This window comes from Saccopteryx leptura, chromosome 2 (genome assembly GCF_036850995.1).
Source record: "Saccopteryx leptura isolate mSacLep1 chromosome 2, mSacLep1_pri_phased_curated, whole genome shotgun sequence".
NCBI lineage: Eukaryota > Metazoa > Chordata > Mammalia > Chiroptera > Emballonuridae > Saccopteryx > Saccopteryx leptura.
Window position 1 is genome coordinate 43,968,964 of NC_089504.1, and position 26,767 is coordinate 43,995,730.

The 26,767-nt window shown below is 39.0% G+C and overlaps 1 protein-coding gene and 1 non-coding gene across 5 annotated transcripts in view; one reads left to right on the forward strand and one right to left on the reverse strand.

Annotated features, from left to right (window-relative positions):
- KIF27 (kinesin family member 27) overlaps positions 1–26,767 on the forward strand; it is a 90,109-nt gene that overhangs the window by 18,448 nt on the left and 44,894 nt on the right. For all 4 annotated transcript variants that reach the window (XM_066367896.1, XM_066367898.1, XM_066367897.1 and 1 more), the window contains 4 exons: positions 11,855–12,061; positions 22,403–22,572; positions 23,021–23,118; positions 24,565–24,720. In XM_066367896.1, the coding sequence (XP_066223993.1) occupies positions 11,855–12,061; positions 22,403–22,572; positions 23,021–23,118; positions 24,565–24,720 (631 nt within the window). The remainder of the gene's footprint in view (positions 1–11,854; positions 12,062–22,402; positions 22,573–23,020; positions 23,119–24,564; positions 24,721–26,767) is intronic.
- Positions 14,880–14,955, reverse strand: TRNAF-GAA (transfer RNA phenylalanine (anticodon GAA)). The gene has a single exon. It is a non-coding gene; the product is annotated as a tRNA-Phe (tRNA).

The following is a 26,767-nucleotide window of genomic DNA, read 5'->3' on the forward strand; positions in this document are numbered from 1 at the left end:
AGATTGTGTGCCTTCTTACAAATGGAATAATAGTGAATTGCTAGGGAAGTGTCACCTTGAATTACTATCTCCTTTTCAAAACTTTCAGATAAAGTTATAACCTTGATTATCACCATTAGTCAATTATTGGAACACCACATCCCCTCATAAATACCTCTTAAGAGACTTTGCTGCTTTTTTATTCCTAATATTGAATATAAGAATAGAACTGAATATTAACATAATCAATCAACAGTTAAATATTTTAAAATAAATAATAAACTAAAATTGCAGTTTTAAAGTATATGTAAAAGTATATGCAGTACAGGGAGAGCAGTTGTAAGCTTCTCAAATGAAATACTGATTGCCGATAGAGGCAGATTAAGGTTGGTTGAGGCCCCGGGTGCAGAATATTGGGCCCCTTAAAAAAAGGAAAGAAGACAGGGAAAATAAAAATACATGTTAACCATATTTTTAAATAAATAAAAATATTATGTACTATTAATGTTAAATTTGCACATATGAAACCAAACTTGGTATCATTAGAAAAAAGTGTAAAGTTGGAGTTTTGTGGGGCCCTTCAGAAGTTGGGGCCCAGGGTGTGCACCTGGTATGCCCGCCGTTAAATCCGCCTCTGCCGATGGAAATATTAACTACTGAGACTTACAGTTATAGCTTGTTTTATACGAGAGAAGTCACAGAGGTTATATAAACATATAGGGTTATAAGGACCATCAGGGTCATGTGTTCCCGCTCACTTGGTCATTTGAGGATCCCAAGCAGAGAAGAGAAGGGCTTGCACGAAACCCTGTTGTCAGCCTGTGGCGAAGTCGAGGCTGGCCTCAGTCCCTGGGGCCCAGTGCCGGGGCCTAGCTCCCTCCGTGCCGCTGCCTGAGGAGGTGCACACGTACTCTGCTTTTTTGTGAGTAAAATCTTATTTGTAAAGTGAACTCTTGTTTTTATAAACCAACCACACGTTCTTGTCTTTTCCTGTAGCTTAGGTTTTGGATCCACATAGACCCTGGGGTTGAATGTCAGGAGTTTGGTTTATCCACTGACTCATTTTGGGAAGAGGTTTCAGTGTCAGCCAGCTTTAGTTTCTTCCTGAAAAAGAATACGTTTGTTCAGAGAGATATTTTAAAAATATTAAGTCACAATCTAGCATGAAGTAGACTTTTGACAAGTATTAATTTTCTTTTAAGATTATTTTAAAAGCATTACTGCATATTCCAATTTATTTTAAAATAGACATAATTCACTAGAAACTTAGGAAACTATTATATTTTCATAGGTTTTCAAAATTCATATCTTCTTAGAGAAAGTTTGTAGTCAGCAAATATTCTTTTTTTTTTTTTTGACAGAGACAGCAAGAGAGTCAGAGAGAGGCACAGATAGGGACAAACAGGAAGGGGGAGAGATGAGAAACATCAATTCTTTGTTGCAGCTCCTTAGTTGTTCATTGATTGCTTTCTTGTATCTGCCTTAACTGGGGGGCTATAGCAGAGCAAGTGACTCCTTGCTCAAGCCAGAGACCTTGGGCTTTAAGCCAGCGGACCTTTGGGTTTAAGCCAGTGACCATGGGGTCATGCCTGTGATTCCATGCTCAAGCCAGTGACCCCGTGCTCAAGCTGGTGAGCCTGTGCTCAAGCTGGTGAGCCCATACTCAAATTGAGTGAGCCTGCGCTCAAGCTGGCGACCTCAGGGTTTTGAACCTGAGTCCTCTGTGTCCCAGTCCGATGCTCTATCCTCTGCGCCACTACCTGGTCAGGCACAAATATTCTTTATTTAAACATCCAAATGCATTTTTTTATATGAAGTGAGAGGAGAGAAGGCAGAGAGACAGACTTCCACATGCTCCCTGACTGGGATCCACCCGGCAAGCACTCTATAAGGTGATGCTTTGCCCATCTGGAGCTGTTGCTCTGTTGCTCAGCAGCTGAGCTATTTTTAGTGCCTGAGGTAGAGGCCATGGAGCCATCCTCAGTACTGGGGCCAACTTGCTTGAACTAATCAAGCCATGGCTACAGGAGAGGAGAGAGGAAGAAGGGGGAGGGGTGGAGAAGCAGATGGTTGCTGCTTCTGTGTGCCCTGACCAGGACTCAAACCCAGGACATCCACATGCCAGACTGATGCTCTATCACTGAGCCAACCAGCCAGGGCCCATATATGCATTTTATTTTTCTTTGAGAGAGGCAGGAAGCAAGAGAGACAGGAACATCAAGCTACTCCTATTTGTGCCCTGACTGGGGAATTGAACCAGCAACCTCTGCACTGGGGCAGTGCTTCAAACAACTGAGCTATCCGGCCAGGGTTGATTTTTTTAGAGGCAGAGAGAGGAAGGGAGAGAGAAAAGAGAAAGAAGGGAAGGGAAACATTCCTTGTTCCATTCAGTCATGCATTCATCGGTTGCTTCCGTTGTGTGCTGCCCTGACCGGGGATCAAATCTGCAACCTTGTTGTTTCAGGATGATGCTCTTAACCGATTGAGCTAACAGGCCAGGGCTCAAATGCATTCTCATATTCTGAAGGTCACTTTGGCAATGTGACCTTTTCTTTTTAAGAACCCACATTAAAATCCCATGGCAATTCCAGCAAACTTGTAATAATTTTATTGAATGTACTCCAGAACCTGAATAACTGGTTTTCATTTTAATCGGCAAGAAATGAAAATCAGGAGAATCTTCTAATCTTTATGATAATTCTTGTATTATAGCAATGATAGGTCCTCTCAACTGTTTCTGCCTTTCTTATAAGGAAGCCAGAAAATACATTGAAAATAAATAGCGTAAGAAAAATTTTCAGACATTATCAAGGTGCCATTAGATCACTGCTTTTGTGTTATTATGTGTACTCTCTCTTGAGTATTTTCCATGGTGAATCTCTCATGCTTTCTTTCCCTCCTCCCAGCGTACTCTGGCTGCTGCTGAAGTAGCATTAAATCAGAAGGATCAGGAGGTCACGAAAGTCAAGAATCAATTGCAAATGGTGATGCAGGAAAACAAAGGATATGTTGTATCTTTGAAAGAAGCACAAAAAGTGAATAGATTGCAGGTAGAGATTCTTAATGCATTTAGCTCTATAGAATTAGTTGGACTAGTACCTAACTAAATACAGTAGCATTTAAATGATAAATGCAGGCCCTGGCCGGTTGGCTCAGTGGTAGAGCGTCGGCCTGGCGTGCCGGAGTCCTGGGCTCAATTCCTGGCCAGGGCACACAGGAGAAGTGCCCATCTGCTTCTCCACCCCTCCCCCTCTCCTTCCTCTCTGTCTCTCTCTTCCCCTCCTGCAGCCAGGGCTCCATTGGAGCCGGGTTGGCCTGGGCGCTGGGGATGGCTCTGTGGCCTCTGCCTTGGGCGCTAGAGTGGCTCTGGATGCAGTGGAGTGGCGCCCCAGATGGGCAGAGCGTCGCCCCCTGGTGGGCGTGCCGGGTGGATCCCGGTTCAGCGCATGTGGGAGTCTGTCTGTCTCCCCGTTTCCAACTTCAGAAAAATACAAAAAAAAACAAAAACAAAAACAAAAAAACCATAAATGCAGATATTTACAAAAATAGGTTTCAGTTGAAGAGCTCTAAATACAGGTACCTAGAAGAATTATTACAGTTTTTTCCCTAAATCGGTGCTAAGGGAAAATGTTTTTATTGTTAGCTTAACTTACATTATTTTTTTCTTCATACTTTTCCCTTCCATTGTTTGCTAAGGTGAATAGGCAGTATGATATTGTCAAAGCTGGACAGTCGGTAGTGATGAAAATAATACAGTGCTTTTGTGGCCCTGTCACTGGAGTGAGCCCACTCTTAAGTCCCTTAAGGAGCAAATAGTGTCTGGTTGCCACCAGCTGCAGAAATTCCAGTTCTATGTTATTTGCTGGGAGGAAGTGAATCTTATATTTTGATGAACAAGAGTGTGCAGTCTTTGGTGCAGCGTTATTTCTACCCTCTTTGGAAATTCCATGTTTGTCATCTATAAAATCACGTAACTGGGCCAGTTATGTGGGGCAACAGCTCCAGATGGGCAGAGCATCGCCCCATAGGGTGCTTGCAGGGTGGATCCCAGTCAGGGCACATGTGGAAGTGTGTCTCTCCACCTTCCCTCCTCTCACTTAATAAAAAAATGCATTTGGTTGTTTAAATAAAGAATATTTGTGCCTGACCAGGCGGTGACGCAGTGGATAGAGCATCAGACTGGGACACAGAGGACCAAGGTTCCAAACCCCAAGGTCCCCAACTTGAGCATGGGCTCATTCAGCTTGAGCATGGGGTTGCTGGAAGTATTCACTGGGCCAGCACACAGTTCCAGCAGTTCCTTTGCTCTGAAGGGCTTCTGTTGTCATAATAAGTAATGCTGAAATTGAAAATAAAAGTCACATATTAAAAAAAGAGTTGGATGGTAAACATTTATGTTAAGCTTTTAAATTTATTCGATTATCCTTTTATATTTCATCAGTGATTTACTTGTTAACTTTGGTTAAATCTTTCAAAATCTCTGTTTTAGCTTTTCTGTTCTTAACATGGATATGTCTGCAGAGTAACACACTATGTCCCTAAATATATGTTCTGGCTGTGAAACCTCCTCTGATTCCCCCACAGTAAATTTCATATAAAGTCTTAGTAAGTTTTCTACCAGGGAGTAACTAACCCCCTGAGAAATAATCAGAGCCAGCAAAAATTAGATTTTGATTCGACATTATTTTTTGTTTTCTTTTTTAACCCTTCTAACTCTGTAATAATTTTAAAAAACATAAAGCATATACAAAACAAACTGTATTGTTCAGTGATTTTTCAAAAAAGAGAACAGCCAGGTGACTACCACCAGGCCAAGAAATAGCAAACTGTCAGCCCCTGAGGAGTCCTTCATCCCCTTTTCTCAGAGCGAGCAACTCTCCTTTGATAGTAGTCATTTCCTCGCTTAGCTTTGTGGTCTTGCTATGACTCCCTGAACTTGACAGTTTTTTTGGATTTTTTGTAAATTTAATCATTCATGTATGTTCTTTAATATCTCGATGTTTTATTGAGTATTTTGTTTCTTTTGATTTATCCATGTTGTTGTGTGTAACGGTAGTTTGTTTAGTTTTATAGCTCTATGAATTTCAATGTATGAATATATCACAATTTTTCTGTTCTAGTGTTGATGAACATTTTTTCTCCATGAATATTCATAGACACATCTCTGGGTGTACACACACATACATTTCTTTCAGGTTTGTGCCTAGATCATAGGGTAGGTGAATTTTCAATTTAAGTAAATAATACCAAACTGTTTTCCAATTTATACTGGCACCAGCCCTGTGTAAGCATTCCTCATTATTCACGGTGGCCAAGACATGGAAACAACCAGTGTCCCTCGATAGAGGATTGGATAAAAAAAGAATGCAGTACATATATATGATGGAACACTACTCAGCTATAAGAAATAATGAAATACTGCCATTTGTGACAACATGGATGGACCCTGAGAATATTATGATAAGTGAAATAAGTCAACCAGAAAAAGCTAAGAACTATCATATATGATTTCAATTACATGTGGGATACAGACTGACTCATAGGCATAGACAAAAGTGAGGTGGTTACCGGAGGGAGCAGGGGGGAGGGGAGGGCCAGATATATGGTGACAGAAAGTGATTTGACTTTGTGTGATGGGCACACAATGCAGTGAATAGTTCACATATTATAGAGATATACACCTGAAACCTATGTGTTCATATGGACCAATATCACTCCAGTAAGTTTAATTTCTTAAAAAAAAAAAAAAGCATTCTTGCTACTCCACATGCTTACCAACATTTTGTTGGTTTTTAAAAATTATTTTTCAATTACAGTTGACATACGGTATTATTTCAGGTGTACAACATAGTGATTAGACATTTATATAATTTATGAAATGATCACCCCAACATTTATTGTTAATTTTTAAACCTTAGACAATCAGGTAAGTGTATAGTACTGTCATCTTGTGGTTAAATTTGCATTTGCCTGATGACTTGAAGGTGAGCACTTTTTCATGGTTTTGGCTATTTGGTTATCTTTTTTTTGCAAAATCCTCAAGTTTCTTGCTTGTTTTTCTGTTGGACTCTGTCTTTTAATTTGCAGAAGTTTGTTATACAGGGGTGGGCAAAGTAGGTGTACAGTTTTGAGTACAGAAAACACAGTTTATTCTTGCATCAGTTTTATTCTTGTATTATATATTTTTTCGTAGAACTGAAACTCTACTTTTGTCCACCCTATGTATTCTTGGTGTGAGCTTTTTGTCAATTAAACGGTTTGAAATATTTTTTCCCTTCTCTGGCTTTTTATTCTATATGACGTCTTTTGATGAAAAGACATATTGCAATCAAATTCAACAATCTTTTTTTTTTATGGTTACTGATGTTTGTGCTCTGAAAAGCCTTTCTTTGGAGGGTGTTTTCTATATTATCTTCTAGGAACTTATTGTTTTGACTTTAACATTTAGCTCTACAGTACTTCTGTAATTGATTTTTGCAATACGGGATAAAGTAAATGTCAGTTTTTTCTTCCGTGTATGTGTCCGTCTGTCCTATCACCATTTATTGAAAAGACCATCCTTTCACCACTGTTCTGAATGCTATCTTTATGATTAGTCAGGGTCATTCATACCTGAATTTATTGTCTGTTTCTGGAACTTCTGTTGTATCCTTGGTTTGTGTCTATCCTTGAGCTGATATCTCATTTCTTGTTTATTGCAGGTTCAATATAAGTCTAGTTATTTAGTAGAGCAAGGCTTTTTGCTTTGTTCCCCTAGCCTCTAAGACTCTAAGACTGTCTTGGTTGTCCCATATAAATTTTAGAATCAGCTGTTAAGGCCCCCCCCCAAGAAAAAAACTACAACTTTTTGTGATTTTGGTTGAGATTGTGTTAAATTTATAGGTCCATTTGGAAAAAAATTGACATCTTTTGTTTGTGAGTCATGCACATGGTGTTTTTCTTCATTTATTTAGGTTTCATTTGGTTTTCCTCAATAATGTTTTGTATGTGTGTGCGCGCGCGCGTGCAGAAGTACTGCACACCTTTTGTTAGACTCATTCCTAGGCACTTGGTTTTTTTATGTGACTAAAGTCTTTTAAAAATTTCATTTTCTTTTTCTTTTCTTTTTTCCCCCCTTCCCAACATCTTTCTCCCCTCTTCCCTTCAGGTTTATCCCATCCTATCATCCCCTTTCCCTCTGTCCTCTTTCCCTCTGGTCCCTTTGATCCCTCCTCTGTCTCTATTCCGTTCCTCAGTTCACATTGTTTCTTGGATTCCTCAAATGAGTGAGGTCATATGATATTTTTCTTTCTCTGTCTGGCTTATTTCACTTAACATAATAGTTTCCAGGTCCATCCATGTTGTTGCAAAAGGTAATATTTCCTTCTTTTTCATGGCCTCATAGTATTTTATTGTATATATGTACCACAGCTTTTTAACCCACTCGTCCACTGACGGACACTTGGGCTGTTTCCAGATCTTCGCTATTGTGAACAATGCTGTCATAAACATGGGGGTGCTTTTTTTTTTTTGAGTCAGTGATATGGTGTTCTTGGGATATATTCCTATAAGTGGGATGGCTGGGTCAAAAGGCAGTTCCATTTTTATTTTTGAGGAATTTCCATACTGTTTTCCACAGTGGCTGCACCAGTCTGCATTCCCACTAGCAGTGCAGGAGGGTTCCCCTTTCTCCACATCCTCGCCAGCACCTATCATGTGTTGTTTTGTCAAGTGCCATTCTGACTGGTGTGAGGTGGTATCTCATTTAAAATTTCATTTTCTTAATTGTTGTTGGTATGTGTAAATGTATTGATTTTTGTATTTTGATATACCCAGCAACCTTACTAAATTTACATTTTAATTCTAATATTTCTGTAAATTCTTTTGGATTTTTAATTATAATTGTATCATCTGCAGATGATGATAGTTTTATTTCTTCCTGTGTAATCCTTAAACCCTTTATTTCTTTTTCTTACCATTCGTCATTGGCTGAAATCTTCAATAGAGGATTGGATACAGGTGGTGATAGCAAGCCTCCTTGTCTTGTTTCCAATCATAGAGGAATAGTTTTCAGTATTAAGTATCATGCTAGCTGTGGATATTTTTTATCTCTTATCAAACCAAGGAAAATTTCTTTGCTGAGAGTTTTTATTATGACTGGCTATTGACTTTTATCAAATATTTTTCCTTTATCGTGAATTTTCTCTTATTTTGTTAATGTGGTTAATTATATTGATATCAATAGTTCTAGTTTTAAACCAGTCTTGCATTCCTGGAATAAACTTTTTTTCTTTCTTGGTTACAATGTATTGTTGTGTCTGGGGTCCCCAAGACCACCCCCAGGTTGGATGATCACCAAGGGGACTCAGCATATAGTCATAGTCATGGCTAAGATTTATTATAGTGAAAGGAGAGCCATGATGAGCAAAGAGAAAAAAAAGGCACATAGAGCAAAGTCTGGAGTTGTCTCCCAGTGGAGTCACATGAGTATGCTTAATTCCTCCATCAATGACTGTGACAACACGTGAGAAAATTTGTTTACCAGGGAAACTCAAAAGAGACTCAAGTGCTGACCTAGTTCGATCCCTAGTCAGGGCACATACAGGAACAGATCAATGTTCCTGTCTTTCTCTCTCTCTCTCTCTCTCTCTCAAATCAATTTTAAAATAATTTAAAGAAAGAAACAGACTTAGTGCCTACAGTTTTTATTGAAGGCTAGTCAATAAGGCACTCTCTTCCCAGCATGTACTAAAATTTCAGACTGCCAGAAGGGAGGCAGATGTCCAACATAGACCACATTGTCTACACAGACAGTTTGAGCACATCCAGCCACTCTTAATCTAAGCTTGTCTTTACCTGCATTCCACATTCAGCTCAAAATATTCCCTTATTTATTTATTTTATTTAGAAAATTTAATAGGGTGACATTGATGAATAAGAGTACGTAAATTGCCTGACCTGTGGTGGCGCAGTGGATAAAGCATCGACCTGAAACGCTGAGGTCCCTGGTTTGAAACCCTGCACTTGTTTGGTCAAAGCACATATGGGAGTTGATGCTTCCTGCTCCTCCCCCCTTTCTTTCTCTCTCTCTCTCTCTCTCTCTCTCTCTCTCTCTCTTTCTCTGTCTCTCTCTCCCCCCCCCCTTCTCTCTAAAATGAATTTAAAAAGAGTACATAGATTTCAGGTAAATATCTCTATAATATTTGAACTGTTGGTTGTATTGTGTACTCATCACCCAAAGTCAAATCACTCTGTCACCACATACTTGTCCCTCTTTACTCCCCTTCCCCAGCCCCCAGTAATTCCTAATTTTTATTGTGACTTTTTTTCTTTGACCTGTGGGTTATTTCCAACACATGGAGGATTTTTAAAAGTTAATTTTTAGCTTAATTGCATTGTGGTCCCTATGATTTCAGTCCTTTGAACATGTTGAAACTTCCTTTATGGCTCAGTATGAGGACGGTTTTTATAGATAATACCGATGTACTTGAAAAGAATGTATATTCTGCAATCATTGGGTGCTGTTAATTCTGTTAATCCCATTATTCAAATCTATATTTTTACTCATTTGTTGGGGTCTTTTTGTTACATCAGTCTCTGAAGTTGGAAACGGGAAGGCAGTCAGACAGACTCCCGCATGCGCCCGACCGGGATCCACCCGGCATGCCCACCAGGGGGCGACGCTCTGCCCATCTGGGGCGTTGCTCTGCTGCAACCAGAGCCATTCCAGCGCCTGAGGCAGAGGCCACAGAGCCATCCTCAGCGCCCAGGCCAACTTTGCTCCAGTGGAGCCCTGGCTGCAGGAGGGGAAGAGAGAGACAGAGAGGAAGGAGAAGGGGAGGGGTGGAGAAGCAGATGGGCGCTTCTCCTGTGTGCCCTGGCCGGGAATCGAACCTGGGACTCCCACACGCCAGGCCGACGCTCTACCACTGAGCCAACTGGCCAGGGCCTACATCAGCAATTTAGAGTGATGTTAAAATTTCCCACTGTGATTTTGAATTTTTCTTCTCCATGAACTACTGACAATTTTTGCATTATATATTGAAAGTTTAAGTACATAGAAATGTAGAATTATTACATCATTCTAGTGTGTTGACCTTTTAAAAAAATAATTTTCCCTTCTTTTTATCTCTTGTCATGATTTTTGCCTTAAAGTTCACTTTGATATGAGTTTACCTAAGCCAGCTATCTTGTGATTAACATTTACATGGTTTCTAAGGTGACCAATCGTCCTCCTTTAGAGAGGACAGTCGTTCTTTTGTACGTGCCATCCTCTTGAAAAGTGTCCTCCTACATGTCCTCCTTTTTGATATTGGAAGACTAACCTGTAAATGTCTGTATTCGATTGATGCAAAGTCGATCCATTGCGTGTGATGTGACGTATTTGTATCTAAATAAGTACTTTTTTCTTACAATTATTATTAAAAATTAATAGGCATGTAAGCATAATTACAATATAAAATATTACAACTGTTTTTTATGCATTTATCATTATAGTGTATTATTGTTGCAATGAATAAAATGTTTCTTTTATTTACGATATTTTCTTCAATTTATTTTTGTCCTCCTTTTCATTGTAAAAAAGTTGGTCATGTTAATGGTGTCTCTTCTTTCATCTTATTGTTAACCTTTCTGTTTCTTGTAAGGAGCAGGTTAAATAATTTTAAACTATTTTAGTTCTGTTTCTTGTAAGCAGCAGGTTAAATAATTTTATAGACTTCTCTGACAGTCTTTATATTTTAATTGAATTACTTAGTTCATTAATGAATATAACATAGTTATATTTTGGTTATAATCCCTTCATTGCTATCTGCTCTGTTTCATTTTCTCCTCTTACCGTTTTTTTTGGATTGTGTATTTTTTAATTTTTACTTCATTAGCTTAGAAGTTATACTTGAACTCTTTTTGTAATGGCTGTCCAAGAAAGTATACTATGTACCCTTTCCTTAGTAAAGTCTAATATTAATTGGTATTTTTACCTTTATTCCAGTGTATAGACTCCATTTAACACCCACCCTCAATTTATATGCCATTTTGTTGTAAATTTTAATTATCTGTATGCATGACTTTTAAATAAGGTTGCATTTTTATAGCTCAGCATTTTAACACACAATGAAACTTCAGTTCTTTTTTCCTTTTTAAACATTTTTGGTACATGTGAAATGTTAAGATGAAGGACATCTTAACATGATTTTTGCTTACATGATTTTGTGCTTATAAAACAAAGATTGATGTTAGAGCTTTCTGGATACGATATATTTTAAAATTTTATTTAGGGGATAATGTAAACAGCTAAACTCCATACACAGGCAGAGTTCCCGTTCCCTGCCCCCGTATACAGTGTATCTATCTGGCCTTTGATTTCCAAGTTCATTTTCTCCCAGGACTATCAGTTGCTTGTCTTCTATCTCTGTGCATTGGGCTTTCTTTCCCACTGAGTGAAGGCTTTCAGAAACTTCATTGCACCTGCAGCCACTTTCTCTTTTGCTGCCACCTCTGCTATCTGCGGTTCTACCTCCACTTTTCAACTTTCTTGTCTCTTGTTACTTCTAGGATTTCACTCAGAAAGTCCATACTTTTATAAAGATCAGCTAATCAGAGTGCTTCAGGTTGACAAATCAACCAATCACAGTGAATGGGGTCTTTTTTTTTTTCTTTTAGTATTTAATTCTATGCTGTGTTTGGTGCTGCTTACTTTTCAAAAGTGTTTATCACTCAGAGCAGTCCTAGATACTTGTGAACACCAGAAGGCTAGTCTTTGGATAAATGAGGTCTAACTGTACTGTAAAGGTAGTTGTGATTTTGGCCGATGTACAGTTACAGTTTATTTTTTATTGATACCTATACATGTGTGGAGGATCCCTATTTTTAAAATTCTCATCTCTCTTCTACATAGAGTGAAAAAATAATAGAACAACAACTTCTTGTGGATCAACTGAGTGAAGAACTAGCAAAACTGAACCAGTTGATGACTTCTTCAGCTAAGGAAACTTGTGGAGACGGGCCAGGTGTCAGGATACCCGAAAAGAGACCGTCTACTGTGCCGTTTGATACTCGTTTGGGGCATTATATTTATGTTCCAGCAAGATCAGATGCGAGAAAGGTAAAGTCTAAACATTGATCTCTTATTTTGAGATCTTAAAAATATTATATGTAATATAATATTACAGTGTATTTGAACAGTCTCAGTAGGTACTATTTGGTTTTATAGACTTGTATATTCTCTTTCTTTAATCATATACTTTTTAATAAAAATATTAACAAATAGAATATAGTTATATTTGGAAGGAATAATTGAAGATAAAATTTACGTTCATCAAGGAGGAAAAGCTATCCTTTGCCATCATATTTTCAGGCATGATCAACTCTGATACCTTCATGCATTTTTTTTTTCTTTAACCACACCAAGTTGAGATGAGGTTGGAGGGTATTTGACCTAGTATATTTGGTTTGTCTTATTGTTTTCAAAATGACTTTTATATACTACTCAGTCTTACCAAGTTCACATACCAAGACTGTATAAAGATCAGTGTGAACTTTTTTTTTAAGTGAGAGGTAGGGAGGCAGAGAAACAGACTCCCACATGCACCCCAACTGGGATCTACCCTGCAATCCCTGTTGGGGCTGATGCTGTGTTTATCTGGGGATACTGCTCTGTTCCTTGGCAACTAAACTATTTTAGCACCTAAGGCAAGGCAATGGAGCCATCCTCAGCACCCTGGGTCAACTTGCTCAAACCATTCAAGCCATGTCTGCGGGAAGGGGAGAGAGGGAGAGAGAGAGAAAGAGGAGAGGTAGGGTTGGAGATTCAGATCCTGTGTGCCCTGACTGGGAATCAAACTGGGACATCCACACTCAGGTCGACACTTGACCTCTGAGCCAGCTGGCCAGGGTCTGTTTTAAATTTTATTTATGAATGTTTGTGTGTAGTAAATTTATGCACATACATTTCTCTGGAAAAATCAAGTACCTCCACTAAGGAAAAGACATTAACATGTTCATGAATTTCGGTTTCTCTATATTAATTTTATGAAGGGAAATGGTTTGTTTGAGATCTATGTGATGGTTACATCAAAGGGTAAATAATATGTGTGGTATCATAGTCTTTGCAATCAGGCAGGCTTGGGTGTGAACACCAGCTCTATTATATAGGCCTATGTATGACTAATGTGTGTGAGCCCAAGCTTCCTTATTTGTCAGAAAGGGGGAGCATGGAGTATATGGAGCGTTTACATGAGATGGTAACTTTAAAAGTGCCTGGCACATTCAGTATGTGTCCATGGGGTGCCTTTACTATATGTCCCAGGCTCAGCATCTCAGACTGAATAAGGCAGATGTTATCTTTACCTGATAACATCAAAATTGACGATTTTCAGTTTTGAGTGGTTGGATTTTAAAATTCAAATCATTGTTATTAATTTCAGTTTTACTTTGTAGAGTCAGTGACATTTTCCTTATGTTTGAATACAGGATAACTTCTCATCGAACATTTAGGAAGAAAGATAAATTCTTTACATGATCTACTTTTCAAATCTATTATTTCAACTTAAGATACTTATATATCAAGTATTCTGTATTTATTTATTTTTTTACTATTGGCTATTTTTGTGGAATTATTTTCTGTTTCTGTCTATTTTATTTTTTTAAATAACATGTTTTTTTTCCTGTTACAGAAGTTACCCTCTTTCTTTCTTAGTCTCTGTTTTTTATTTTTACCAGACATTCATGCCTGGTAAAAATACACACACAAATTCTCTGAGGAGGTAGAGCTCCATGGGCTCCTGAGAAGGGTAGGCCCCTTCTGTTCTTATCTGTAATTGTTTGATTAGACATGAAGCAGATGTCTAGAATTGTTTCAAATTAGTAAATTCTTAGTTTTGTTTTGTTTTTAAAATTTTCTTTGTATCTCGAAAAGAACACTTCTAGTTACTATAAGAAAGGAAAAAAACGAAGAAGATGCAAAGGTCATATGAGCAGCAGTTTTGAGAGTTCTCTTGCTCCTACTGTGTGTCCAGAAATCGTGGCCACCTCTTTTGCAGTAGACATGAAAAGGCAGGCTGGCATGGGGAAGACACAGGATGGCAAGCCTTGTTCAAGTCCTGTTTACCATTACATTGTGTTAAGTGTGAGGGGAATGTCTCATATTAGATACCAAAACTAGCTAAATTAAGCCAAAGAGGCTTAACGTGAAATATCCTTTCATTTCCTCCTGGATTTCTGTCTCCTTGGTAGAAGTCCAGCTAGTATTTTCTAGTCCTCATTTTTTTTGTTTTTGTTTTTGTTTTTGTTTTTAGCAAAACAGAAAGAGAAGGACAGACAGGAAGGGAGATAGATGAGAAGCATCAATTCTTTGTTTCAGCACCTTAGTTGTTCATTGATTGCTTCCTCATATGTGCCTTGACTGGGGGGTTCCAGCAGAGCCAGTGACCCCTTGCTCAAGCTAGCAACTTTGGGCTCAAGCCAGTGACCTTGGGCTCAAGCCAGCAACCTTGGGCTTCAAGCCAGAAACCTTTGGGCTCAAGCCAGCAACTATGAGGTCATGTCTGTGATCCTATGCTTAAACTGGCAAACCCGTGCTCAAGCTGGCAACCTTGTGGGTTTTTTTTTTTTTTTTTGTACTTTTCTGAAGCTGGAAACGGGGAGAGACAGTCAGACAGACTCCCACATGCGCCCGACCGGGATCCACCCGGCACGCCCACCAGGGGCGATGCTTTGCCCACCAGGAGGCAATGCTCTGCCCCTCCGGGGCGTCGCTCTGCCGCTACCAGAGCCACTCTAGCGCCTGGGGCAGAGGCCAAGGAGCCATCCCCAGCGCCCGGGCCATCTTTGCTCCAATGGAGCCTTGGCTGCGGGAGGGGAATAGAGAGACAGAGAGGAAGGAGGGAGTGGGGGTGGAGAAGCAAATGGGCGCTTCTCCTATGTGCCCTGGCCGGGAATCGAACCCGGGTCCCCCGCATTTCAGGCCGACGCTCTACCGCTGAGCCAACCGGCCAGGGCCAACCTTGTGGTTTTGAACCTGGGTCCTCTGAGTCCCAGGCTGATGCTCTATCTACTGCACCACCACTTGGTCATGCCTAATTTTTTTTCTTTTAGAGTTGAGCTCTAATATTTTCTGGAAGTAAAAATAGTCTGTTAAGAGATATACGTCAACTTAAAATACTTTAAAAAGAAATGGGGAAAATTGCTTAATTGATTTTAAAATTGGTTATAGACAGAGTTTGATTTTATTTTTTATGCTTGTTTATACATATTGGAAATAATGAAAAGATTTATTTTAGAAGTATTATGTTATGTTTATACATATCCTTTTGTTGCTAGCTTTTCTCAAGATATCACAAACACTGACAGTTGTTAAATATTATTCTATAATATGATTTTTAATGTGAATAATATTTAAGGGCATATACCATTGTGTATTTTTTCCTGTTGTTGCACATTTGTTTTCAACTATTTCTTAATCTGAAAAGGTAAACACCAAAATGAAATTATAGGACATGTCTACTCATGTGGAAATCCTAAAGAAATTGCCCTTCACAACCAAATGGTGTACTGTACTAACATCATGTGCCAAATTAATATATATAAAAAAAGAAAAACTCATTTGTTTCAGTAGATGCCAGAAACTCACCTGATAAAATGCAAAATTGGCCCTGGCCGGTTGGCTCAGTGGTAGAGCGTCGGCCTGGCGTGCAAGGGGTCCTGGGTTCGATTCCCGGCCGGTCACACAGGAGAAGCACCCATCTGCTTCTCCACCCCTCCCCCTCTCCTTCCTCTCTGTCTCTCTCTTCCCCTCCCGCAGCCAAGGCTCCATTGGAGCAAAGATGGCCGGGGCGCTGGGGATGGCTCCTTGGCCTCTGCCCCAGGCGCTAGAGTGGCTCTGGTCACGACAGAGCGACGCCCCGGAGGGGCAGAGCGTCGCCCCCTGGTGGGCGTGCCGGGTGGATCCTGGTCGGGCGCATGCGGGAGTCTGTCTGACTGTCTCTCCCCGTTTCCAGTTTCGGAAAAATACAAAAAAAAAAAAAAAAAAAAAAAGCAAAATTGGCCTTGGCCAGTTGGCTCAGTGGTAGAGCGTCGGCCTGGTGTGTTGAAGTCCCAGGTTCAATTCTCGGCCAGGGTACATAGGAGAGGCGCCCATCTGCTTCTCCACCCTTCCCCCCTCTCCTTTCTCTTTATCTCTCTCTTCCCCTCCCGCAGCCAAGGCTCCATAGGAGCAAAGTTGGCCTGGGCACTGAGGATGGCTCCATAGCCTTGCCTCAGGCACTAGAATGGCTCCAGTTGCAACAGAGCAACGCCCCAGATGGGCAGAACATTGTCTCCTAGTGGGCATGCCGGGTGGATCCCAGTCTGATGCATGCGGAAGTCTGTCTGCCTCCCCACTTCTTACTTCAGAAAAATAAAGTAAAAAAATAAATAAAATGCAAAATTGCATCTTGATTTAAATTAAAATATAATAGAGGTTTCTAACTTTCTTAACATTGACATATGATATAATTAAGGACAAAAGCCAGTGCTATACATACTGAAAAGGCACTTTGGAAAGAAAAAAATTACAAAGGTGCTCCCAGTCATTACTTAGGTTTAGTATATTACAAATGCTGATGAAAATCTACCATATTTCATTGTTTGTAAGACTTACCTTGTTTTTTTCCACATTTTATCCTCTTTAATGGCAGGATATGTTTTTACAATTGATAGCATTTCATAGTTTGACAGCTTTTTATCTTTCTTGGTGATATAAAAATAGTGTGTCTTGCAGTTGTTTGCATTGTAGATTTGATGAAATATGGTATCATGGAAAGAAAAAAAAGCAAGAGGTTGACAGTATCACGTTCAGGACTTGATATAATTGTACACTAAGAAAACCAACCAAAATGTTTTTAAGGGATATTTTTAAAAATTTTTATTTAGACAATTAATTTTAATGGGCTGACATTGATCAATTACAGTACATAGATTCAGAGAAAACATCTCCAAATCATTTTGACATTTGATTATGTTGTATACCCATCACCCAAAGTCCAATTGTCCTCCATCACCTTCTATTTGGTTTTCTTTATGCCCCTTCCCCTCCCACCACCCCCTCCCTCTCCTCCCTTTTCTTCCCCCTGGTAACCACCGCAGTCTTGTCCATGTCCATGAGTCTCAATTTTGTGTCCCACCTATGTATGGAATCATACGGTTTTTAGTTTTTTCTGATTTACTCAGTATAATGTTATCTAGGTCCATCCATGTTGTTGTAAATGATCCAATGTCATCATTTCTTATGGCTGAGTAGTATTCCATAGTATATATGTCCCATATTTTCTTTATCCAGTCATCTATTGAAGGGCTTTTTGGTTGTTTCCATGTCTTGGCCACCATGAACAATGCTGCAGTGAACATAGGTCTGCATGTGTCTTTACGTACCAGTGTTTTTGAGTTTTGGGGGTATATACCCTGTTGGGAGCCGATCAACAACTGCTGGCTGACAAGGTCACAGCAGGAGAAGACCCACAACTGCTGGCTGACAAGGTCACAGCAGAAGAAGATCAAAAACTGCTGATTGACAAAGTCACAGCAGAGAAGACCAATGGCTGCGGGTTGACGAAGTCACCCAAAGGAGAGACACAACGATACTTCCCCCTTTGACTTTTTGAATTAATCTGGCCTTATATCCCCCCTCTTCTGGGTGTGTGCTATTATTTATGGCACAGGGATAATAGTACCGTGCTTTCCCTGTAGATTTGTAGTAATTTCTTTGGAAATGAGACAGAGGGTGTGAGTTCCACAGAAAGGCCTATAAGCCCCTTGAACTGGGCTCATAGACATAAGAGGCTGGCTATGATATCCCTCGTAAAGCGTTAAGTTTGTAGGAGAATTCCTTCTTAATCATGTTAGAAAGAATAGATTGTGACTTGTGAATGGGTAGGAGGCCGTGGCTGTGCACAGAGCACCTTTCGGCCTTCACTTAATTCAACATTTTTCCTCCCTAGCCTTTTCATGTGATGGAGTAAAGAAAAATTCCTTTCTTCTTGCGTATTTGATCTGCAGATAGTGGTACACTCTAAGAAGAATAGAGTCAGAACTTAATTAGTGTTTAAATATAATAAATATTTGACTAGACAATAGTATCTTAGGTAAGGTATAGTAGAATGGCCCATTGTGTGGCCTAGGATGAGAGCGCAGTCAGCAAGAAAAGAATGTTTTACTAAGAGAATTGTCTTTTGACTAAAGGCAATTGCTAGGCTTTCTCAATGAGATGTTCTCATGAGATTTATATGCTTTCCAAGATTTTTTGATAATGAGAGAAATGTAGGGGAATCCATAGAAATAATAACAGTTAATGTCTTCTGAAATTATGTTGCTACTAGGCTATCTTGCAAGTGCACTCTGTATATCTTTGGGTGAAAGCTACTCTTAATGTTATGTCAATTTCTTTATAGGCAAGCCTTTTAGAATCTTGTGAGAAAAAGTAGGACACTGCTTAAACTCAAAGCCATTTACCTGAGCAAGCAGTGGTCCATTGTTAGTCCTTAATGATTTCGTCTGCTAATCTCTCTCTGCCCCTTGACTCACAACAGCAGTAAAGTTAGTTAACTATTAGTACTAATACTTTAAAAGCTTTTACCGATGTTATTATCGCTATGCAAGTGCACTATTTTGTACTTTGAATGATTTGCTACCTGGTTTGTAATTTATAGATATAAATTAACTTTATCCGGAAACATGTAAACATAGTGAAACAGAAGCAATAATTAACACCATGTAATTGTAACTTAGTGTGTGTATAAAAAGGGACCTATACTAGCATTTGAGAGAGATGCCTGGCAGTAAATGCTAACCAGAGAATAAAGAGAAAGAAAAGAATTCGGCTCTCTCACTCGATTTTCGCCGACGCCGTCTCCTCCTGTGGGACCCCTGGATCCCCCCCGGGGCTGGACCCCGGCAATACCCAGTAGAGGTATTGCTGGATCATTTGGTAGTTCTATTCTTAATTTTTTGAGGAACCACCATACTTTCTTCCATAGTGGTTGTACTACTTTACATTCCCACCAACAGTGAATCAGGGTTCCTTTTTCTCCACAGCTTCTCCAACACTTGTTATTACCTGTCTTATTGATAATAGCTAATCTAACAGGTGTGAGGTGGTATCTCACTGTAGTTTTGATTTGCATTTCTCTAATAGCTAGTGAAGATGAGCATCTTTTCATATATCAATTGGCCATTTGTATTTCTTCCTGGGAGAAGTGTCTGTACATGTCCTCTTCCCATTTTTTTATTGGATTGTTTGCTTATTTGTTGCTGAGTTTTGTGAGTTCTTTGTGTATTTTGGATATTAGGCCCTTATCTGAGCTGTTGTTTGAAAATATCATCTCCCATTTAGTTGGCTGTCTGTTTATTTTGTTGTCAGTTTCTCTTGCTGTGCAAAAGTTTCTTAGTCTGATGTAGTTAAAGGGATATATTTTAAAACCTTCTGGAATCTCCACAGATTCATAAAAGTGGAATATTTGTAAAATCTTTTTTTTTTCATGAATGAATTACTTTTTTGTGAGTCATAAAATTTCTGTGCATAATTCCACGCTATAGGTTAAATAGTCTTTTCAGTCTTTATTAGGATTTTAGCTCTCATGGTAAAGGCCATTTCTTCTCAAAAAATAATTTTTTTTGCTATTTTAAAATTACTTGCACACATAGTTGCTCATGGTGAAGAGTGAACACAGCAAAACACAGGAGATTTGGGTGAACTTTGACCAAGTTTCTTTTCTAGCTAAGGGACTCCTTCCATAGAATACACCAACTGTACGGTAGCAAAAATGACACACGCCCTGGCCGGTTGGCTCAGCGGTAGAGCGTCGGCCAGGCGTGCGGGGGACCCGGGTTCGATTCCCGGCCAGGGCACATAGGAGAAGTGCCCATTTGCTTCTCCACCCCCCACCCCCTCCTTCCTCTCTGTCTCTCTCTTCCCCTCCCGCAGCCAAGGCTCCATTGGAGCAAAGATGGCCCTGGCGCTGGGGATGGCTCCTTGGCCTCTGCCCAGGCGCTAGAGTGGCTCTGGTCGCGACACAGCGATGCCCCGAAGGGGCAGAGCATCGCCCCCTGGTGGGCAGAGCCTCGCCCCTGGTGGGCATGCCGGGTGGATCCCGGTCGGGCGCATGCGGGAGTCTGTCTGACTGTCTCTCCCCTTTCCAGCTTCAGAAAAATACAAAAAAAAAAAAACAAAAAAAAACAAAAAAATGACACATAAAGTCTCATGAATCTTGCAGAACTCTCAATTGAAACTACAGAGTTAAATATATGGAAGCCACAATCTGGTGAATGAGATGAAACAAAATCAAGTGCATCACTGATGAGAGGAGATTCTCTTATCATATGGGCATTTAGCATGTTACATTCAGGTCTGGGTACAGCACTTTAAATCACATTAGATTATTTTTAGAAAAACATCAAGTTGCTGAGGATGTTGGGGAGACTCTGAAGTACCTCTAGATTTAGTCTGATTCAGAGGGGACATGATGACTTTTCAAATATTTGAATGTTTATCATTACTGTGAGACTTTGACTTTAGAATTGGGACCAATGAGAAGTGCTAAGGGAATAAAGAGAGGAGTTTATTAGTGAGAACTGCTAAAGATGATCTGAGAGGTCTTGTGAGGGCCCCCCAGTGTATGTGTGTCAGCAGGTTAAATGGTAATTTGCAATATTTTAGATGAGAGTCAAACATGGAATGGATAGTTGAACTCAGTAACCTTAAAATTCTCTCTAGCCCTGTGGCTATGTAATTCTGGGGGAAAAATGGTTAAAAAAAATAGACTTCTAATTGGATACACCTCTGTTACCTGAATTATTAGTTAGCTTATTTGAATATTTACATGTGATCAGTACTATTGGGGTATGGTTGAAAATGCTAAAATATCTCCAACCGGGAACTATGGAAGCAACTGTGGGAAGCAGGACCCAGTACATAGGTAGGAAGAGACCAGATTATAGAAGGCTTTACGATCCTGGAAAGGTCAAGGAACCATTGTGTTGGGTAGAATGACTGTTAAAGAATTAATTTGCTAAATGTTACTCATTATAGCAGAGTTTATTTGGTGTTTATTATATTAAGCTGAGTCATTTCTTTTCTTTATAAGTAGTAGTTTTAAAATCAGTTAGAATCTCAGAGAACAAAATTTGACTCTGAACAAAAAAAAATTTTATTTGCTACTGAAATAATCCCTCTCCCCCACCACCCTGACAAAGAGAAGTCTTGGTGTCTGTCAGGTGTGAGGCAAATGGCCAACCCGGGTACATTGTACTGGTTAGAAAAATACTTCTTGAGTTGGTTCTTCTGTAAATAGTTCCTCCCCCAAACTCCATAATTGGGAGGTCACCTAGGAAGCTTAATCCCCTATCCATCATGGTGCTGATGTGACAGATGGTCTTATAAGGTGACCAACAGTTGAGGCACAAAAATCAGATACCAAAGAATCAGGTAAGCATTTCCGGGAGGGGATACATGAGGAATCTTATGTCAAGTGAATCTTGAACACCTTGTGATATACACATTTCACTATATATTATGATTTTGATAGCTTATAATAATTTATATTAATAAATTGAATGTCTCCTCTAAGATTTTATTACTTACCATTTTTGCAAAATTACTTTGAAATTTGATTACAGAGAGGTGGTGAAAAGAAATACTTGGTTACAGAAACTAGAATAAAAGTATAAAGGCAATTTCTAATTCATTGTTGTTTTCCAAGCTCATTTTTTGAGAACTTAAGGTTCTCAGTTTTTGAGAACTTAAGCATGTTATAATATAGAAAGTTCTCAGACTAGCTCATAAACATCTAATTATCCTATGATACATACTAAGTATGTCACTAGAGTATTAATTCAACTATGCCTAATCACTACATGTAGTGTAAAAACATTTGGATTTCCAAATTGAGAATATTTGCCTTAGCAGAGGGAGTGGTGGTGATGGCTCTGGATTTCTTCCTTTGGTGGATTTGGGTTGGCGGGGGACGCAGAGCCTGAAGCAACACTATGATTCTCCAAGTGTTCGAAACTGGGAAGATTGCTGGGCTGCAAAACAGTTGCCTCTTTTTGCACTAAGCGGGCTTCGCATTCACCGGGGAGTGCCTGTGCTGTTTAAGAGCTGGGATGTTTTCCCTTGTGCCTCTCCTTGGTTTCATCTTTGGATACTATTTTCCATTAAGCTATAGTTGAGGATAGAAGAACTTTTCAGAAGAAGAGCTGTATAATTCTGAAAGAAGTATGTGTCCATGAGGCAGAACAAACAATATTTATTGTGAAATGAATATCAACATCATTGAGAGGCAATGCATACTTTCAGTGATGATATTTTAAGAGTACTTATTTAATAGCCTCTTAAAAACATTTTGACTAATAAAATAAAATAGACATTTTAAAAATCACTTTTTTATTATTGTTGGGTGGGTGAATCACTTGTAAGGTCTACACAAGTCCTTCTGTACACTCTCTGGATCGAGTAGTTGCTGGATTTCGAACACGAAGTCAGATACTCCTCTGTCACATAGAAGAACAAGATAAAGTCCTCCACTGCCAGTTTTCTGATAACAGTGATGATGAAGGATCAGAAGGCCCACAGAAAGCTGAATTTAGGTATGTTAAATACAGACAGATCTAATAATTTTATGATGCAATAAGTGTATATAGATGTTTTTCTCATTCAAATGTATCTTTTCTATTTAAAAGCAGAAGGTAGTTTTTGCTAAATGTACTGTCAACAAATGTATTATGAAACCAGTGTTTGAACACCAGTCATCAGTCTTATAATTAAAAAATATTTTTGCTTTTAGAGCTTTTATAGTTGTTGGGTTTTAATTTTCAGAGAGACTGGTTTTGGATTTCCTGATTCTTTTCCCACTGTGGCAACAGTGTATTTCCCACTGGCTGCAACATGGGTGGGAATATTAGTAAAATTCTGTTTATTTTGTATAATTAATGATTCTTTTAACATCACTGTCACTTTTTGGGGAAACTAATTTGAGAGCAGATTAGCAAACACTAACTGACAAGTTACCTTTGATCCTGATCTTTCTTTTTTTAGAAGCCGTTCATGGACTCAGAAACCAGGCACTGTTTGTTCTCTTGTTGAGGTGAATGATACTCACGATCAAACAGAGAAGTCAAGTCTGGAGGATGAAGGTACACAGACTTTCTTAAGTAATTTACATCTAACGTTTATAAGACCCTTCCCTTTTTCTTTAGTCAGTAAGTTAAGAAACATCTAGGAATTCTTAAAGATGGGAACTTGCTGGGAGTGTTTTCCTGGTTGGTAGAACTTCCTTTATGTTCTCTGTTCTGTCTCTAATTTTTATTCCTCTTTACTTCTTAATAAAAAAAAAAAATTTCCACCAGTCAATTCTGGCTAGATTGTAGGCTAAATCTCTCAGAATGGAGGTTTACATTCAAACCTAAGTTGGTATGCATTGTACTCTTGACTGCTTTAAAATACTTCTTGTGTGACTACTAGGTGCCTGCTTTCCTGCTTCCCTGTCACCCAGGCCTTCCATTAGTGATGTACCCTTGGCATTGGAGCCGTAGTCCATGGGTGCTCATAATATTTGAATACGCATTATTTGATGCATAACAGCATAAAATGTTTATGTTCCAAAAACTATAGTAGGACACTGTAACTTATTTATCTTGGCCTATGAGTGGTAAAAGCACAAAAAATAAAAGTATAGAGAATGTAAGTAACATGATAAGTACTACTCTATGAAAATAGCCTTTTAAAAAAATTTTTTTAATTTATTCATTTTAGAGAGGAGAGGGAGAGAGAGAGAGAGAGAGAGAGAGGAGAGAGAGACAGCGAGAGAGAGAAGGGGGGAGGAGCTGGAAGCATCAACTCCCATATGTGCCTTGACCAGGCAAGCCCAGGGTTTCGAACCGGCGACCTCAGCATTTCCAGGTCGACGTTTTATCCACTGCACCACCACAGGTCAGGGAAAATAGCCTTTTTAAAGAGCATGTGCATGTAATGTTTAACAAACCATTACCTGTATGTCACAAAGCTGAAATCAATTTAAAAATGAGTAAGTAAAATAGATAAGTACTAGTCAGATTGCCATTCTTGAACTGTTTGTTACTGGTTTACAACCAGGTAAGAAACTTAAGCCACAATATAAATTGGTGCACTAACTTCTTCACTGGGCAAATCTCGCTATGAAAAAAAAAGATCAGCTAAACTGAACAGTGACATAGTTGATTTAGGTTCTGGGGTAAGAAAATAACAAACAGTGCTGGCCTACACTCTAGTAGTCTGATATAGACTACATTCTTTGGTTACAGTAAGACTAAAAGTTAATAGGAAAAAAATTCAACTCTACCCACCTGGATATTTTATACCTTTAACTCTAATTAAAAATTCAAATTGCAGAACATATAAGGGCAGTGAAAAACTGTATCAAAACTAAAGCCCCAATTGTCCTGTATTTTTCCCTCTCTTCACCTGCACTGTCTTAGTTTGTCCCTTCCTCTGATTTCTTCCAGATTGCTTCTCTGTTCACTTGGCTTTTTTAATTCTACTTCTGTTGGATATTTTATAAGCAGATAGTTTTATTTCTCAGCTTTGTTTCTTTTATTTTAAAGATTTAAAGATTGAATGTCTCCAGGAGAGTCAAGAGTTGAATTTGCAAAAATTAAAGAATTCAGAACTCATACTTACTGAAGCTAAACAAAAAATTAGAGAACTGACAATTAACATCAATATGAAGGAAGATCTGATTAAAGAATTAATGAAAACAGGTAATAGTATCCTGTAAACCAGTTTATATAAGAAGCAAAAGCTTCTAAAATTGTCCCTGATGTAACATTTTCTTTAGTTTTTGATGCTTAGGACTAGCCATTGTAGCCTGGAATTTGGTATAACAAGTTGTATTCTAGCGCCAATATTACAGAATATTGTTGTAGTGGGATTCATCTACAAATTGTTCTAACCAGTATGAATTCTGTGCTGTGTTGAAGCTGTTTTTTTGCCACTTTGAAAGAAACATTATATTAGGCATCTGGGAATATGTCTGAGGTGTTTCCTAACTCATTCTAATATTTATTTTAAATTATTAATCTTTATTTTCTTTGATAGTTCATTTTTAACAGTAATCATAAACTTTATATTTTAAATGTAGTTAATTTTCATTTCTCTGAAGATGTAAGAATATGTTCTTGAGAGCTGTTTTCTTGAGTAAGCCAAGCTTTTAGCTCTTCCCCTTGGTCCCCGGTGTCTGCCAGGACGGGGATATGCACCACTTCCTCTCCTCAGCCTCAGCTGCATTGGGCTTGCCCTGAAAAGCATGGCTCAAGCTTTTTGTGCCCCTCTCCCAATGCACTCAAAGTATGAGTCTTGACTGCTTTGAAATTCAATTAAGAATTGAAGAAATAAGAGACATTAGCATTTCCTTTCCCCAACTCCAATGAAAAACAACTCTCTGTTCACATTTAGGGGAACTGAAAGAAATATTATCTTTCTTTTCTTCAATCCAAGGCTATAATCACACCCAAATGCCATGAATTGTGGTAGGTCCAACTCTCTGCCAGCAAAGGGAACCTCCTTCCCACTTCCTCCTTCTTTCCTGCATACCTGCCTTCTGGCTGCTGGCCCTCCTTTCTTAACCGCCTCTCCCTAGTTGCTGTCCCAGAGCATTTTCCTTCCTCATTCGTAGTGGTGCGTGTGCTAGGTATTGTCCCAGCTCCGGTATCCCAGATGGCTGATTGAATTTGATCATGCTCTTTCCTTACAGGCAGCATCAGTGCCAGTGATCTCTCTTAGGAGTATCCAGGAACTGGATTTAAATAGCTTCTCCAAGATTTCAGGGCACTGCCTGTGGAAATTGAGGATATTTACCCTTCTGGAATGAATGATTTTCTTTCAGATAGGTTATCCCATCATGGAATATATCACTAAAAAAGCCTTAATATAGAGGATACCTGAACTTACACAGAGAAGGCCTCTTCTTAGTCATTAGAACGAAGTGTTACTTGGAGCTGTCTTAAGGACCCTTAGAGATGGTGACTAGCAAACGGGTCAATGTGTGCTTACTTTTCAGAGGTGCCTCTGAAGATTTCTCCCAAATGGCAACTGTTATACTTCAGCCAACACTAATAACTGACTATGCTGTATGACATCAATTCTAATACACATTTCTACATTTTAATATCTCTGAAATCAAGATGTACCTTATAATTTTATCATGTCATTGGTTAATTGGCACTGTACCTTCTTTCTTAGTTGTTATAAAATATTGGTGTATTGAATACTTTTTTGGGTTTAGATTCATTGAAATATAGTAGTCGTGTGTATTTTACAGTTAGTCAAATAATGACAGAGTTGTAGAGCCAGAAGACAATTCACAGTACATTTGGTTCAATAGCTACTTTTTATTAAAACCTTAAGAGATTTTTAGTGTAACTGTCCCTGGCGATTATTCATCCCGTGAGCTCTGGACTCTTACTTCCCACTGCCACGAGTTTGCTAGTCTAGTTCAGGGACAGGTGACTATTCAGAACCAATCAAAACCAAGTTTTTAGGTTCAGTAGCTGGGTTCTGAATGAAAATAGATATAGAAATATCTTATTCCACTTTTCTCTGTGTTCTAAATATTATAATAAGAAAAGCATTTAAAAAGAATTCATCTTTAACAAGTTCAATGGAATGAAAAAGGAGGGGTCCAGCTCTAGATTAAAATGTTCTTGCCCTGGCTAGTTAGCTCAATTGGTTAAGAGCGTCATTCTGAAATGACAAAGTTGTGGATTCAATCCTTGGTCAGGGCACACACAGGAAACAACCAAAGATTGC